Source organism: Drosophila subobscura, chromosome J, assembly GCF_008121235.1.
Source record: "Drosophila subobscura isolate 14011-0131.10 chromosome J, UCBerk_Dsub_1.0, whole genome shotgun sequence".
NCBI classification, from domain to species: domain Eukaryota; kingdom Metazoa; phylum Arthropoda; class Insecta; order Diptera; family Drosophilidae; genus Drosophila; species Drosophila subobscura.
The window spans coordinates 7537931-7553399 of NC_048532.1; the positions used below are offsets into that span (position 1 = coordinate 7537931).

General features: G+C 46.7%; 6 protein-coding genes across 11 annotated transcripts; 3 read left to right on the forward strand and 3 right to left on the reverse strand.

Moving 5' to 3' along the window:
• The first annotated feature begins 79 nt into the window (after positions 1-79).
• Positions 80-2341, forward strand: LOC117895068 (dynein intermediate chain 3, ciliary). 2 transcript variants are annotated; one of them, XM_034802451.1, is made up of 5 exons: positions 80-1288; positions 1349-1527; positions 1589-1826; positions 1889-2108; positions 2189-2341. In XM_034802451.1, exons 1-5 carry the CDS (start codon positions 218-220, stop codon positions 2236-2238), a joined length of 1758 nt encoding a protein of 585 aa, XP_034658342.1. In that variant the 5' UTR covers positions 80-217; the 3' UTR covers positions 2239-2341. The 2 variants fall into 2 exon arrangements, with proteins under 2 accessions (XP_034658342.1, XP_034658343.1); XM_034802452.1 differs by having other exon boundaries at positions 84-1288; positions 1889-2112; positions 2189-2267.
• A 198-nt stretch (positions 2342-2539) lies between these two features.
• On the forward strand, positions 2540-5313 carry LOC117895070 (2-(3-amino-3-carboxypropyl)histidine synthase subunit 1). Of its 2 annotated transcripts, none has more exons than XM_034802454.1 (3): positions 2540-2681; positions 3635-4433; positions 4497-5313. In XM_034802454.1, exons 2-3 carry the CDS (start codon positions 3639-3641, stop codon positions 5094-5096), a joined length of 1395 nt encoding a protein of 464 aa, XP_034658345.1. In that variant the 5' UTR covers positions 2540-2681; positions 3635-3638; the 3' UTR covers positions 5097-5313. The 2 variants fall into 2 exon arrangements, with proteins under 2 accessions (XP_034658345.1, XP_034658344.1); XM_034802453.1 differs by lacking the exon at positions 2540-2681 and adding an exon at positions 2873-3333.
• Positions 5314-5716: 403 nt separating this feature from the next.
• On the reverse strand, positions 5717-7320 carry LOC117895074. Its single transcript, XM_034802463.1, has 3 exons — positions 7115-7320; positions 6649-7057; positions 5717-6579 (listed from the first exon to the last, which is right to left on the reverse strand). Exons 1-3 carry the CDS (start codon positions 7257-7259, stop codon positions 6456-6458), a joined length of 678 nt encoding a protein of 225 aa, XP_034658354.1. The 5' UTR covers positions 7260-7320; the 3' UTR covers positions 5717-6455.
• LOC117895075 (biogenesis of lysosome-related organelles complex 1 subunit 6) lies at positions 7315-8820 on the forward strand. Its single transcript, XM_034802464.1, has 5 exons — positions 7315-7457; positions 7516-7734; positions 7800-7884; positions 8212-8298; positions 8403-8820. The coding sequence occupies exons 1-5, from the start codon at positions 7339-7341 to the stop codon at positions 8505-8507; spliced, it is 615 nt and encodes a 204-aa protein (XP_034658355.1). The 5' UTR covers positions 7315-7338; the 3' UTR covers positions 8508-8820.
• Positions 8365-13303, reverse strand: LOC117895067 (major facilitator superfamily domain-containing protein 6-B). Of its 3 annotated transcripts, none has more exons than XM_034802450.1 (6): positions 12627-13301; positions 11514-11652; positions 10622-11453; positions 10101-10568; positions 9858-10041; positions 8365-9335 (listed from the first exon to the last, which is right to left on the reverse strand). In XM_034802450.1, exons 1-6 carry the CDS (start codon positions 12688-12690, stop codon positions 9262-9264), a joined length of 1761 nt encoding a protein of 586 aa, XP_034658341.1. In that variant the 5' UTR covers positions 12691-13301; the 3' UTR covers positions 8365-9261. The 3 variants fall into 3 exon arrangements, with proteins under 3 accessions (XP_034658341.1, XP_034658340.1, XP_034658339.1); XM_034802449.1 differs by lacking the exon at positions 8365-9335 and having other exon boundaries at positions 9533-10041; positions 12627-12792; positions 12852-13303; XM_034802448.1 differs by lacking the exon at positions 8365-9335 and having other exon boundaries at positions 9533-10041; positions 12627-13303.
• Positions 13304-13522: 219 nt separating this feature from the next.
• LOC117895071 (general transcription factor IIE subunit 1) lies at positions 13523-15323 on the reverse strand. 2 transcript variants are annotated; one of them, XM_034802456.1, is made up of 3 exons: positions 15268-15323; positions 14009-15216; positions 13523-13952 (listed from the first exon to the last, which is right to left on the reverse strand). In XM_034802456.1, the coding sequence occupies exons 2-3, from the start codon at positions 15102-15104 to the stop codon at positions 13759-13761; spliced, it is 1290 nt and encodes a 429-aa protein (XP_034658347.1). In that variant the 5' UTR covers positions 15105-15216; positions 15268-15323; the 3' UTR covers positions 13523-13758. The 2 variants fall into 2 exon arrangements, with proteins under 2 accessions (XP_034658347.1, XP_034658346.1); XM_034802455.1 differs by having other exon boundaries at positions 14009-15306.
• Between the last annotated feature and the right edge of the window lie 146 nt (positions 15324-15469).

Genomic DNA, 15469 nt, shown 5'->3' on the forward strand with positions numbered 1-15469 from the left:
TGTGGATCAATGCAAATTGTGTGTCTCTCTATAGCTAAAGGAAGTTAATCTTTCCTGCATAAGCTTTGACGGTAAAACGCACAGCCCCAAGGCTTTGGCTCTATCGACCAAACAATCCGTTGCGTTGCCATGAATTCCATCAGCTATCTTTGGGCAAAGGTCCCAGTTCCAGTCATTTGTCGTGGCTGCAAAAAACAGCGAAAACTTTTGGTTAAAAATGGATTTTATATTCAAAAAGGAACGACGTTCCTTTGGGGCACGCGTGCACTTTGAGGACAAGGATGAGGTGGTGTTCAGCGAGAACTCCAATCCGGAGCTGGTGAAGAGTTTCATACTGAAGAATCCGGTGGACAGGGTTACACAATATGCGGGCCAGACCTCGCTGAGCGTGGCCAATACGGAGCGGGCCACGTACAAGAGCACTGGCATAACGCACAATGAGGGCGGCTGGCCGAAGGACATCAACATGCACGACCCCGAGCAGACGGTGCGCTACAAGCGCAAGATCGAAAAGGACGAGAACTACATCACGCAGGTGATGAACCTGACCAAGCCCATGGAGCACTACATACACCAGAACAACGCAGTGAACATCTACGAGAATTACTTTGAGAACTTGGACCCCGCACCGCTGCCGGAGCCGTGCAAGTCGCGCACGGTCAATGTCTACCGCGACCCGAACCCCATCAAGGTGCCGGTGAAGCATCTGTCTTGGTCACCGGATGGCGGCATTAAGATGGCTGCGTCCCACTGCGACATGAAGTTTCAGGGCGAAAAGATCGGGCAGAAGTGCAACTCGTACATTTGGGAGGTGGAGAATCCCAACGAGCCCTTCCTGACGCTGGAGCCAAAGGTGCCCTGCGTGTGCCTCGAGTACAACCAGAAGGATCCGACCAGCCTGGTCAGTGGCATGTACAACGGCCAGGTGGCGGCCTGGGACACGCGCCACGGCAAGCATCCGGTGATGATTAGCGAGCGAGAGGTGTGCCATCGCGATCCGGTCAACTCTGTGCTGTGGAACAACTCAAAGAGTGGCACCGAATTCTTCTCCGGTGGCTCGGACGGTCAGGTGTTGTGGTGGGACACGCGGAAGCTCAGCGAGCCCCTCGATCGGCTGCTCATGGATCCAGTCAAGAGCGACGAACAGGATCTGTCGCGTTCCTACGGCATCTCGGTGTTGGAGTACGAGACCACGATACCCACGAGATTCATGGCGGGCACCGAAATGGGCATGTTGTTCTCGTGCAATCGCAAGGGCAAAACGCCCACAGAGAAGATCCAAATAAGGGTAAGTGTGAGCCACCACAGAGGTGTTTTCCCTCTCAGTAAGTAGTTTTTGTCACTGCAGATGATGTGCCACTTGGGTCCCGTGTATGCCATCACCCGGAATCCGGCGTTTGTGAAGAACTTCCTCACGGTGGGCGACTGGTGCGCGCGCATCTGGTCCGAGGACTGCCGCGAGAGTTCGATTATTTGGACCAAGAGCAGCAGCTCCATGCTCACCGATGGTGCCTGGAGCTATACAAAGTGAGTTGCGACCCAAGCACGTTATGTGCGGGCCCATCCATAATCTCCATGCCATTTCCAGGGTATCGCAGTTCTTCATTACACGCATGGACGGTGTGCTGGACACGTGGGATCTGCTGCAGCAGCAAAACGAGCCAATTCTGACTGTGAAGGTGTGCGACGAGCCGCTGTACTGTGTGCGGACCAACGAGAATGGAAAGTTCGTCAGCTGTGGCAGCAAACTGGGCGCCACGTTCCTCATCGAGGTCTCCGATAATATGGTTATGTCGGCCAAGAACGACAAGCCTTTGCTGACAGCGGTAGGAACTAGCAGTCATCCATCTAGCTACATCCAAAATTCAATTATTTACTTGTCGTACAGATGTTCGAGCGGGAGAACCGTCGCGAGAAAATCCTGGAGGCCAAGTCGCGGGAGAGCAAGCTGAAAGTGAAGGCAAACCATGGTCAGGATCAGGCAGACATTACCATGCTCAATGGAAAGATCAATATGGCGCCCTTTGCCAGTGCCTGCGAGCAGGCGGCCAGTGAATACTTTGCCGCTGTGGAACAGGAACGTTTGCGACGGCTGCCCGGTGGAAAGCGTAGGTGAACAAAGCAGCTTCGCCCGCTCAATGCTTATGGAACTTTCACTAATTTATCTTACATTTTCTTTACCTTTCAGAGGATGCGGAGGAGGCTGATTTGTCGGAAGCGGAAAGCTCAAAGCTATAGCTGTAAACCACTTTAAATATAACCATTGAAACACACACAAATGTGGTTGAATTATTTAAATCATATCGGCAAAATGGCAGAAAATAAGTGTTGGGCAACACCGGCTGAACCATCGGTTCTTTTGTGCACGAGCTGAGTCAGTTCAAAGTTCTGTGCTGAAAATTATTGAACAAATGTAGGATCATCGGATAGTTAGGATATTGGTTTCTAACGTAATAAAGTGCTCTTAGTTCTTTTTCCAGAATTTAAAATCATAGTTTTCCCCCAAACGATATATCGATGCGCAGCTATAAATCCATCGATACCATGGATAGTGTCATCGATGTTTGAACTTGAGGGCAAATGTACTTCCACACGCGGTTTTGTTGAATAATTAGTAAATAGTAGTAAATTTACGTCTGAATTGTAGGTGCAGTGTGCTCTTTAAGAACAACAAATTAAAGGTAGCAACAAGTTAAATAACAAACAGTGCAAAATTCAGGAGGGAAAATGTGCCAAAATAACACTCGACAACACAACACATAAACATAACTAACAGCTGTGCGTCGGAAATATTTCATAATCCACATCCCCTTCTTATCGCATTGCAAGAACACATTCGAATAAAGGGCAAGGACAACTAGAATGTCATCCACTATTTCGTGCCATTTTCATCGATGCAATCCAAACTAATTGACCCGACAGTGAAGACACCAACCCTGCAACCGTGCCTTGTTGCACACTGTGTGGCCTACGTGACTCAGAAACAGTTATCAATGGCGCAACGTGCGAGTATACGAAAGTTCAGTGACCAATTTCTATGCAGCAGCGGCAGCGCAACCCCCGAACCCAGACAGCAGCAGCACTTAACGTTCACGCGGCATTGAAGTTTGAAATTCTATCATTGTCAGTCAGTCTGTTCCGGTTAAATAACCAGTAAATTAATCAAATAAAAATATAACTACTCTCGCACGCGAATATATTGTAAAAATAATAGTGAGATCTCGTATACCTTTTGTTCGCATTGGCTACAGGGTATTTGCTACACCAATCGTAAATGCAACGAACCTTGGCGCGGCTCTGATTTGAAAGTTGCTGCAAAAAGTGATTCTAAAGGTGAGGTTGCGCCTGAGTCATTCGATTGCTTGCTTTGTTTTGTTCTGTCGTGTGCTAATTATAAGAATTCGGGTTTCTGTTCCGGTTGCAGTCGGTGGCTTGGCAGTTGGAGGGGGCCTGTCCTTCCATTCCATTCGCGTCCGCAGTCACGTACGCCTGTCGACTCACATCGACAACATTTCTGTTGTCTGTTAATTTGCTGAATTTGATTTTACGCATTTCAAATCTACATATTTGCTTAGCATATCGCAGACGTCAGTCCATCAATATTCATCTTAGTTCAATTTTCTTGTTTCTGCAGCACCATGTTGGACTTGATCCAGCCAGGCAGCGAGCTGCTCAGCACCAGCACCAGCAATATCATGAACAACAACAACAACAGCAGCGATGTGGTTGTGGTGCGAGCCAAGCCCAAGAAGGTGTTCAAGCCAAAGGCTCGCATCAATCGCATACCCCAGGAGCTGCTCGATGACCCCGTGCTGCAGCAGGCCATCGGTCGCCTGCCCTCGAACTATAACTTTGAGCTGCACAAGACCATTTGGCGGATACGCGAGATGAAGGCGAAGCGCGTGGCCCTGCAGCTGCCGGAGGGTCTGCTGATGTACGCGATGGTCATCAGCGACATCATCGAGCGCTTCACCAGCGCCGACACCGTCATCATGGGCGACGTCACCTACGGTGCCTGCTGCGTGGATGACTACACTGCCAAGGCACTGGGCGCGGAGCTGCTGGTGCACTACGGTCACAGCTGCCTGATACCCGTGGACCAGACCTGCGGCATCAAAGTACTCTACATATTCGTGGACATCAAGATCGATCCACTGCACTTCCTCGACTCTGTCAAGCTGAACTTCAAGCCAGAAGTGGGCCAAATAGCCCTCGTCAGCACGATACAGTTTGTCACCACACTCCAGGCTGCCTCAACGGAGCTGAAGGTTGCCGGCTATGATGTGATAGTGCCCCAGGCCAAGCCCCTCAGTCCGGGCGAAATACTGGGATGCACCTCCCCGCAGTTGCCGGAAACGACGCAAATGATTATCTATCTGGGCGACGGGCGCTTCCATCTCGAGTCTGCCATGATTGCCAACCCGCTGCTTAAGGTAAGTTTTCTCACCCTCTCCCCTCGGATGTGTACTAAGACTTTCTTTTGTTACTTCACGCAGGCCTACAAGTACGATCCGTATGAGAAAAAGTTCACCTTCGAGCAGTATGACCACATGGCCATGCAGGATCTGCGTCTAGGAGCTGTGCAGCGCGCCAAGAAGGCACGACGCATCGGCATCATTTTGGGAACGCTGGGAAGGCAGGGCAGCTCAAGAGTACACCGATTTCTGGAGAAGCGACTGCAGGCCAAGGGCATCGAGACCACAACCATACTGCTGTCGGAGATCTTCCCCCAGAAGCTCGCTCTGTTCGCGGACATCGATGCTTTTGTGCAGATAGCCTGTCCCCGTCTCTCCATCGATTGGGGCTCGGCCTTTAGCCAGCCTCTGCTGAATCCCTACGAGCTTTCCGTGGTGCTGGGCGATGTGGAGTGGACGCCTAACAATGCCTCGCCGCGCAACAGTGCATATCCAATGGACTTCTATGCCAGCGGCAGCCTAGGCCCCTGGACACCCAACTTCAAACCGCCCGCCCTAGGAGAGTGCGAGAACAAGCCCTCAGCCGACTGCTGCGGCCGCTGTACTCGAGCCGAGCTGGAGAAGGACGACACCGGCAAGGCGGCAGCATTGGCCGATCTGCTAGACTATAAAAAGGGATAAGCGCTGTGCTAGCTCTGCCTCTGCCTAGCAGCCACACAGAGCCCTCCATCTCATGCGACCTACTGCTAAGTTATTTACATGTTAAGGTCGTCTGTCCAAATATAATGCTTACCCACTAATTTAGTTAGTACAAATTTGGTTTTTAAGGCATCTAATTTAGATTATTCATGTGTTCAGATCAAATTTACATATTTATGCGATTTGGGTGTGCTCTCAATGGAATCTGTTTTTAAGTTCTAGCAATTTAGTTGAATTTTCTATGTTTATTTCCCATAGCGATGCAATTGTTATAGTAACAGCAACAATTTACAATATTTTTTAACATTAAAATAATGTTTAAAACAATGCCAAAGGTTGAACATCTTTTTTTGAGTGAAAGTCTTGTCTTGGCTTCAATTTCAGAGAATATTGCATGAAATATTTGTTTGATAAATTTAATTTTATTGCCGAAACAGTATCACGTATATTTAAAATATACACAAACAATTATGCTAAATAAATTTGGGCTAAACAATTGGCTAGTTGGTTGTATGTACAATTGAACTAAAACTGATTAGATTGGCTAGGATATTCATTTGACTAACTAACTATAGTATATACAATTTAACTATGAAGTTGACTATAATTTACAATTATTTAATTTTTGCTAGTTGGCTGACACTGCAAGCGCCAAGCGTGGTTTGAAGTTCTGGAGTTGTTGATTCCATGTTGGCTGGGTTGGTCCTAGTCCTCGTCAGCTGCACATCAGGCTCTGCAGAGTTTCGGCGTGGGTAGTAGCTGTTGCCAGTAGCTGCCATCGCGTCGGTTCAGTCCGGGATGGATGTTGACGGTTAGAACTCAACGCTTGCAGTGCAGGTCGACTAGAGGCAGCACATTCGCTTTTATACCTCAGCACTCGTACATCCGCAGGTAGCGATAAATATTAAAAAGGATATTGCCTTTCTAATGACTTTGACCTTGGAGAAATTGCCATTGCTACAACGTGGAATTCCATGGAAAAGATAGCCGCGGGCAGAGCTGGAAATTTTCAGGGAAAACACCTATGCTGATAGCAAGGAAAATATGCGCGTAAGTAGGTAGGTTAGGGCTTCAGATAAAGAATTTCCAGCGAACCGGATCTAATGTTGTTTGTGTCTTTAATATTTGTTTACTGTCCCTTAAAATAGTATCTTATAGTTATTTCCTAGTTTAAAATTAAATTGAAAGCCTGGCAACCTATGAGGAGGCCTTCTTTTTAAACATTAATACATAATAGTAACTTTTAATGCACTGATTAAACTAAATGTAGTTATTTGAGTTTCTTAAATTTGGGTTTTACATCTAATCAGTCGAGCGTGCTGCTTTACGTTTAATCTCTGTTTAATCCGCTGATTCTTTCCGCAGCAGAGAATTTCCACGAATTGTTTCCTTAAGGTTTTGAATTACATCGAGTAGCTTCTTGCGTTCATCTTTGAGATTGAAAACTTCACGCCGCAGGGAGGTCCTAAAAATATACAAATATAAATTAATATTGTAGCGATGGTCTGGTCTATAATAAAGTACAGTTTCTTACACTTCATGCTCCAAATGTCGTACATAAGTGGCATCTTCTGTATCAATTATCTCCACCTCGTCCATGGAGTTTGCGTTGGCTTCCACAAATTCTAGCTGGTAATGTATTTGGTCTTCCGCACAGTCCGTTTCATTAGCTTGTATCACGCTGGTCGAGCTCTCATCCAGGTCTTCCAAGTCAGTGGTAAAGTCGCACAGCTCCACTTCCACTTCTTGCTGCACATTGCTGATTTCCTTTCTTTTTACGCAGCGCCTCTTTTTCATGGGCGACTTTGTCAACGTTTCGGGGCGCTTGAGTGTGGGACATGAGCCAGTCTTTAGTATTGTTGGATTCTTTTGACTGAATCCAAACTCGTATTGCATATTCCTTTCGAAATCTTCCGACTTGAAGTGCACGTTGCAAATGCAGGCTGTTTAAAGAGGCTCAATGATTACTGTCTTCCACTGTGGAGAATGAAGAGTTGTACCTGTCAAGGGGTTCAATGCATCCCGGTCGCAAAACTCGATCCATTTTACAAGCTGGGGATTATATTTCGGAAAGCGAAAGTAGCGCCACTTCCTTTTGTTTTCTTTTTCATTGTTATTTCCACAATTTCTAACAGCACAACGCATTTTGTCGTGGATTGGAGTTGATTTTGCAATAACAATTTTTATTTACTTGTATCAAAATGAATACTATCGATACGCATGGATGTTCGGCGCTTTACAACACCTTTTCGTCAGCTGCTCCACATTCATTGTTTTGTTTTGTTTATCCTGGGTTTATTATTTTATTTTTGAAATTATGTTAAAAAGCAGCAATATTAATAGGTAATGCATTGGTTTTAATTAATGAGTTCATGAAAATGTGTTAAATGTTCCGTTATAGCGTCATCAGTGAGCAACTCGCTGCCGATCAGACAGCCAGTGACCAAAGGAACCGCCTCAATGCGAATACGAAAGCAACAACCGAAAACTCCACCTGTTGGTCAGCCATCAACCAGGATGCTTTGGGTGGCAGTCTGGCGGCGGTGCAACTGTCCGCTGGAGTGCTCCAAATAGCAGAACCACCGCTGGATCGTGTGCGCAGCCAGCTGCGGGAACTGATGTAAGTAGCGTCAAAAGCGTTTGCTGTTCGTTCCCTTAATGAATGTGTCTGGTTTTTCGTTTTAGTGGCAAACAAAACAAGATCTACATTGACCTGTCCAAGGAAAAGTACAAGCTAGACTGCAGTGAAGTAGCCAGGCTAAATGATATGGTGAGTGGGGGAACAATAGAACATTTTTTCGGTTGCCCAATTAAGATTGCCTTCAAATGCAGAACTTGACTTTATATTTAATTACTAATCATTGGCATTTCAAGAATAGTTTTCCCAATCGTAATCTCCATAAATCAGTCTAAAAAGAGTTGCTAAGGCACAATTGGTATGGCATTAAGCATTGGGTTGTTCGGTTAAACGAAATCTTATCACTGGCCATAGGCAAATGGCAATAGTCTGGGATCTTATCTACAGGAAATCCACGAAGCAAAGTAATAGCATTCGCAAAGTAGGTGTATTTATGAGCCATTACTTTGTATTTATCAGATGGGCGACGTGAAGCGCTACAAGGAAAAGCTGACGCGAGTCAAGAGGGAGATGCAGGGTATCTACCAGCGCACCAAAGAGTTGAAGGTACGAAAATAAACTTTTAAGTGCATAAAAACGAAAAGAAACAAAAGAAAACACATGCAAGATCTCCACTTAAACGTTTATTATCTTTGAATTTGCGATTACAGAAACGCGCCGCGAACGTGGCGGCATGCAAGCAGCGTGATTACCAGCGCAAGCTCGAGCGGCAGCAGCACGAAGAGTCGCTCATTGGCAGCCAGAAGACGCAGTAGACGCAACCAGCGTCTGGCAGCTTAAAATAATATTTGGATTTCCCACATTAACACCTAACTAAGTACTTAAATACACAACACAACAGTAGAACAAAAGTTGGACCATATGGAAAAAACAATATTAATAATTAATTGTACAAGTGTGTATGTATGTTATGCAGTGTTACATTGTTGACTGTAATTTAGGTGTATAATTAAGTAAATACTTTGGAGATTTCGCCACAGAACGAAGCCACATGCAGGCAGAGCCAGGCCAGGCCAGGCCAGGCCGGAGCAAGGAGCCAATCGAATAAATTTAACTACAAATATTAAATAATATAATATAATATGTTAAACATTAAGATTAAGTGTTGTGTGAGAAGCAACATTTAAACATTCACAGCGCCAAAAGCAGCGGCTTGATATTTATAATTAAATTCATAGTAATAATTGATCAGAAAAAACTTAAGACATGCATCAGCCTGCTGCACTGGTAATTCTACAATTAATTAAGAACTTTTCATACTGAAAATGAGGGGAGAGTGTTTTTGTGAGTACGCAGCATGCACGCAGAGAGGTTTCACAGTTTGTATAACTACTAAATTAAAGCACGTTTACAATACAATCATCAATCATCAAACTACAGCAATGTCCATTCAACATGCAGCATTAAAGGTGGAAAGATGTCGGTGTGGAGTGGTGGAGCATTCAGCGGAACAGCAGAGGTTTGTCCCTTTATCGTTTCTTGGGGGTTGCTGGTGGTGTTACGATCTTCTTAGCTAACTCTACTATACTCCTGATCATTCAGCATGTGCATTGCATCTGTCGGTGCGAGATATTTGACAGTGCCTAAAAGTATCAGAATTTTCATTAGTTAAGTAATAAAATAGAAGGCAAAATTATTAATTTAATGCGCAGGAATTTCGGTATCAAATTGTTGTTCTTTTGTTTGTTTTTTTTTATTAAGAAACAATATCCAATGGCCATTTATTTATAGTTAAAAGATCATCTCACTGATCGTGTAAATTCATTTTGAGCTTCTTTTCTGCACCTGAGAGCAAGAGAGAGCGTCTATGTGTAGTCCAGTAAATGGCAAGTCTTAACATAAATATCTATCTGGCGGTTAGTCGTTGAAAATGTTAAGCACATTTGCCACATGATCGGTAGCGTCTATCTTGTATGGCTCTTGCTTAATACTTCTATAAATTCATGGAGCTATCATCTACTTTTGGGCTGCTCATCAGCTCAGATCGACATCGCTGAACCCGTCATTGTCTTTCTTAATTGAGCGCACTTCAGGCGCGTCTTTTGGCTTAGCTGCCTCCGAGGATGTAGATGCGGAAGCGGAACCAGATGACACCCTACCCTTACCGTTTTCATCGGTGCTGCCATTTCGCTGCAGGAACATCTGAATGGAGACATGCACAACGAATATGATGAAGGCGGCAATGCCGAAGATCTCGAAAGTGGTGCGCGGATCGCCATTGAATAGTATGCCACCAATCAGGCTGCCCATGGAGACGCCAACGCCCTCGAATATGGCACCCACCAGACTCTGTGTGGAGGAACGGCAGCATTAGAACCGATTTTATCCAAAATTTTGATGTTACGTACCTGCATGGTTGCCTCAGTGCCGGGTGGTGCCACAATGCTGGCATAGGAGGCCATTGTGGCGTAGAACAGGCCAAAGGTGACGCCATTTAGCAGCTCGATGGGCAGTATGTACCAGGGATTCTGCAGCATAGAGTACAAAATGAAGCGTACCCCAAAGCCGAAGAGCACCAGACTCATGGCATTCACATGCCCGATGCGCTTCAGTATCCAGCCCGACAGGAAGAAGAACGGCAGCTCGCCGCCAAAGCATTGGATGGCCATGACAAGACCCTCCAGTGTCTTGATGGAGCTGTCACAGCCCATGTACTGCTTGTCCAGCAGCTCCAGATACAGGAACAGAAAGTTCCAGATCAGCGCCGTGCCAAAGCCAATGGCCACGCACCACAGAAAAAAGATGACACAGCGCAGGGAGAGAAACATTTGGCCAACATCCTTCAGTATGTTGGAAGACAAGTGTGTTTGGGTGACCTGCAATAAATCGTTAGAAAGGCAACAGACTGGATGGGGGGTTGCAAACTCACCTTCAGCTTGGAGGAGGCAAGCACATCGAAGCCCATTATAACCAGCGCCATGCAGAACACAACCGTGTAGTTTTTGTTGGCACTGCCCTTCGACATGTGATCGACCAGGACCCCGGCAAGCAGCGCAAATATGCCCCATCCCAGCGAGCCGCACAGCCGCTGCTTGCCATACAAATGATGCCGATCGCCGAGGATGCCAAAGCAAATGGCATCGCCAATGCTCACCACCACGGCCATGCCGATCCAACTGATGATCAGCATGCCGAAGAAGAACCAGAACTGAGGCTGGGCCATTGCGCCCATCGTGTTAATCACGGGGCTCTCGGAGAGCTGCTCCTTAAGGTAGTCGTCGTGGCAGTCCATGCGGCAGCTGGCGTTGAAGTACTGCTTTCCCGCCGGGCAATAGAGCGGCACGCTTTGGCCTGCCACCTCGCCACGATCTTGGGGAATCATGAAGAACAGGCAGTTAGCTTCCTCGACAATGTCCTTCATGTTGATGCTGGTGCCGAAGTTCAGCTGCGGATTGGTGCGGTTTGCCGCACAGTTTTCCGTTTGGTTCTTCAGCCAGTCCTCGCACACAATGTCCCACATGAAGGGCTCGGCGTCGCACTGCAGATCGCAGGCGAGTGTCTGATTTCCGTAGAACGATTCCATATTCTTCTCCACGCACTCACCGTGCTCCGAGCAGTGCCTAATGCTCGACACGCCGGCATGGCAGTGGAACTGCACCTGGGGCAGTGGCTTGTCTATGGCCGGCACAAACATAATCATGAAGAACGCAATGCCAGTGATGACTTGTCCACTGAGGAACAGCAATCGATGGCGATGGTAGCTGCAAGTGGGAACAATGAGAGATCGAGTCACAGATGGGGTGAAGCATTGCTCTATTTACCGATCAGCTATGTAGCCAAAGAGCGGCTTTGCCAGCATTCCAATGATGGGCAATATCATGTACATGGTGCCCACCACCACCGAGGAATAGCCCAGCTGCTGGGCCAGTGTCGGCATAAAGGGTACAACGGGTGCGGTGCCTGAAAAGCGAGAACAGCATTTAGAACAGAAGAGATAATGAGAACAGAGACAAATGTTGATAAGCTGATAAGTAACTAAACTAATCTACATAAGAGTATTCATATTTATGCAGCTAAATCTGATACGCTGTTCTATGTGTGTACATAATGCCCGGGCATTTGGGGCAGCCTAAACGGGGTGTTTGTTCGCATGTCTGATAAGAAAAAGTGGAATAAGACAGGCGTCTGCCGTTTGTCGAAATGGAATTAAATGTTAATTGAATTGAAAAAAGTAAAAGCGAAACTTTAATTGCTGAAAGTGGTTCGGCTGTCGACGGGTCTTAACTTTTGATGGCACACCGTATGGGATGGGCAAACACACGACGACGACGACGACAGCGACAGTGGCCCTACCTCGATGAACATTTGGCCTAACCCATACCTTTGACATAGTAGCAGACAGTTGGACAGTATTGCGTTGCGTATGTTATCTCCAGTGACAGTCTGTGTTTACCCCACCAGAGAGTCTACTAATTGTAGTGAGCTTTTATCTTCACACGTACAGAATAACCATAAAGGCTAACTATCAAGATGAGTTCTCCATCTTGGGCCCCACTCCCAAACGACTATTCAATATTCAATCAACCACCAATTAGTCACATTAATTGCTTAGATCAGCGTGGAATTGTTTGCCACAGCTTTTTCATCTTGTGTCGCAAACTGATTCGACGTTCACTCAATTTGTTGCGTGTTTGATTTCAATCGAAACACTTTCCCTTTCTCGTTCTTCTGTTGATATAAATCAACCAATATGCATTTGGCTTATCGGTGGAGTAGCCCCCATTGTTTAGTGGCCAATCTGTTTGCTGACAAGTGCGCTATCGTGTTGCTTATCTGCACTTTGGTCGCGAGGTTCAATGTGACTTTTACCCTTCCAAAATCTGACACTGCGCAGGGCAGGACACTTCTTTAATTAATTACTTATGCACACTCACCGGCATTGAACAGAAAGTAATGAGCCTTCATCGGCAGCAGCTCCTTATCAATGTTTGTCTTCATTTTGGCTAAGTTATACTCGAGGAACGAGCCGCTACGCCAACGAAGATCCAATAATAATTGCGTGTTGTTGATTGCAAGTCGTTTGCTCGTTTCCAGCTATTACTATGGGAATGCTATTACCCGCGTATAAACATTTACTTATTATGTACGTCTGTACATACGATTATATACGAGAATTCCAGCTATGCATGTGCTGGTATGGGTAAGCGCGATCACGTTTCTCGAACTCCAATTGGATTTCGGTGCATCAGCATTTAGCTTCTGTTGGAACTGCAGCACTTATCGCACAAAGTCTGTCCGAAATAATTATCCCCACCGCTTTTGGAACACTTTGCAAAGTCTCACATTTCCATTGGGGTTCATATGAACGCCGCACCACGAGTCAGTCAGTGTCAGTCGCGCCCGGCAAGAAAAATACAAGTGGCCGAAGTTTCAGCGGCTGGCTGGCCCCACTTTGTATATCGACATCTAATTCCACCGAGCCGTGTAACTGTGCATAGTGTGTTCTCGGCTATCCGCTTATCTGCGGCACGTTATTTGTTGTAAGCTGGATAAATACGCCCACTCTACCGCACATGACCAGGGCTGGCTGGTTTTATTTGCAAATAATAAATTGAAAAATAAACCAAAATAGCAAACAGCTGGTTGGGGATGGTAGAGAATGCAAATTGCCGCACGTGATAGGTTCTATTCATTTCGATAATTTACCTATCGGTTTTGGAATCAGTCTATCGGTTTTAAACACGAGATGCAACTAACTAAAGTGTGGACAAGCCTTATTTTCGTTATTCTAAGCCCGATTCGCCTTAGCCAAATAAAATAGGTACACGTATTTAAGTCAATCACTGCATTAAAGCAGGCAAAAATCTTGCTAGCAAGGTATATGTATATTTCATGAATTTACAAACAAATTAAGGGTTGCTTCAAATTATGGTGACGCGCCTTTTGTAAACCAAATTTGATGATTTTGTACCATTTTTTGTGTGGAACTATTGTACTTAGAGCTACAATGACACTATGCATAGAGTTTAGTCGGGGCAGAATGTGGGGAAAGTGCTGCAGGGGCACTCAGTCGTAAATGTGACTGTAGTGCTGCTGGTAGACGTGTATATAGTTCTCCTTTTCCTGCGGCGTCATTTGGGCTATCAGCTTGTCATCCAGCTGATCCAGAGGATGAGGCCGTCCGGCAACCAACACAGTAGGCACATCGTCGGCTTCCTCCTCTGACTCCGAATTGCTGTAGTTCTCAAAATCGAGATCGGCTGCAGGTAAGAATTTACAATGAGACTACATTTTGATCTAAACCTGAGCCACTTACGTATCTTGGCGTTGTCTATGTCCTTCTCGTCGTCACTGGAATCGCTCGAGTTGGCATTCGAAGAGTTGACGCGCATACCCTTCATATGGGGCTCCTTCTGGCCGGGCTGCTTTTCATGTTGCAACAGCACCGACATAATATCCTCGTTTTCCTTGCGGTTCCGGTGTCCGGATGTGCTCGACGTTTGGGCAACGTCCTGCAGAGCGCCCTCCGCCGCATCCGCATCGGTTATCACAGTGCTCTCCGTCATCCAAATGGGCCGCGACTTGCGCTCAACCACATTGTCGGACGTATCATCACCGCCAATGGTCACATCGACTCGCGCCTCCTCTACGGCAAAGCCTTGGTTCCTCGTCGCCTCGCCAGACCACGCCGTGCCCTCGGGTCGCAGGGCATTCGGTTTCGTGAGGCCACGTATCGTGTCTATGTCCACAGGCTCTGGCTCGAGGACTTCCGGTGCCAGCTTGATGCCCTCCACCTCGCGCAGGAGATCGTAGAGCGGCTGCAGTTGCTCGTTGAAGTGGGCCAGCATCAGGCGTGAGTCCTTTTTAGGCATTGCCGCACTGTCCTCCTCCACGGAGCTGCCGCAGTAAGTGCACCGAAACTCCAGCGTGGCCATGTCGAACAGTTGGTCCGCCTCGAGATCCGTGAACGTCTTCGAGCACATCGAGCACTTGAAGCTGGCCCGGCTGGTTGCATCCCGTTCCTCCGTCTCCATCCGCTTGCGCATCAGGTCCAGCTTGTACTTGACCACGTTCACAAATGTCTTGTAGTTGATAAAGTAGTAGTTGACCTTCTGCGCCTTGCCGTCCGGCCCCGTTTCCATCTTGAGTCTGATTTGAATGAATTTGTCGGTGCGCAGTGTGGTGATCCGCGCCCGCAGCTGCTTCTTCTCGAACCTCAGCAGCTCGCCAATGTCGTCCTCCTTCATGCAAGGGTTCCGCACCAGCATGTCAATGATCAGGGCATCTTCCAGCGAATAGAATCCTCGGACCACCAGTCGCGCCAGTTGCTTCAGGCTGCTGGGCACCTCGGTGACATAGCGCACCTCTTTGGCCGGTGTTGCATTGGATGCAGCAGCTGATGTCGACGACATCTCGTGTATCTACGCCTGTGGTGCCACCAAATAGCATCCACGCGCTTCGCCCAGTTTTCCTCACAAGCGCAGGAGGGGGCGTTGATTTCGTTACAGGCAGCGTGCAGGGTACCTACGACTATACATTTTTTAAACGTTTTGAAGCCATATTTATCCTATTTACCCTGTTTTATTAAAATTTCAAGTTATGTTCTTTCAATGCACTGCAGTAGTGTGACCGCGGATTTATCGACAAAACATACCGGCTGACCCTCAAAAATATACCAAAATATACCGTAAATATACAGATGAAAATGATATTCCTCTATTTTGATATTCTGTTTTTGGTTTGTACCCTGTTTTGTAAACAAGTTAATAATGGGAAG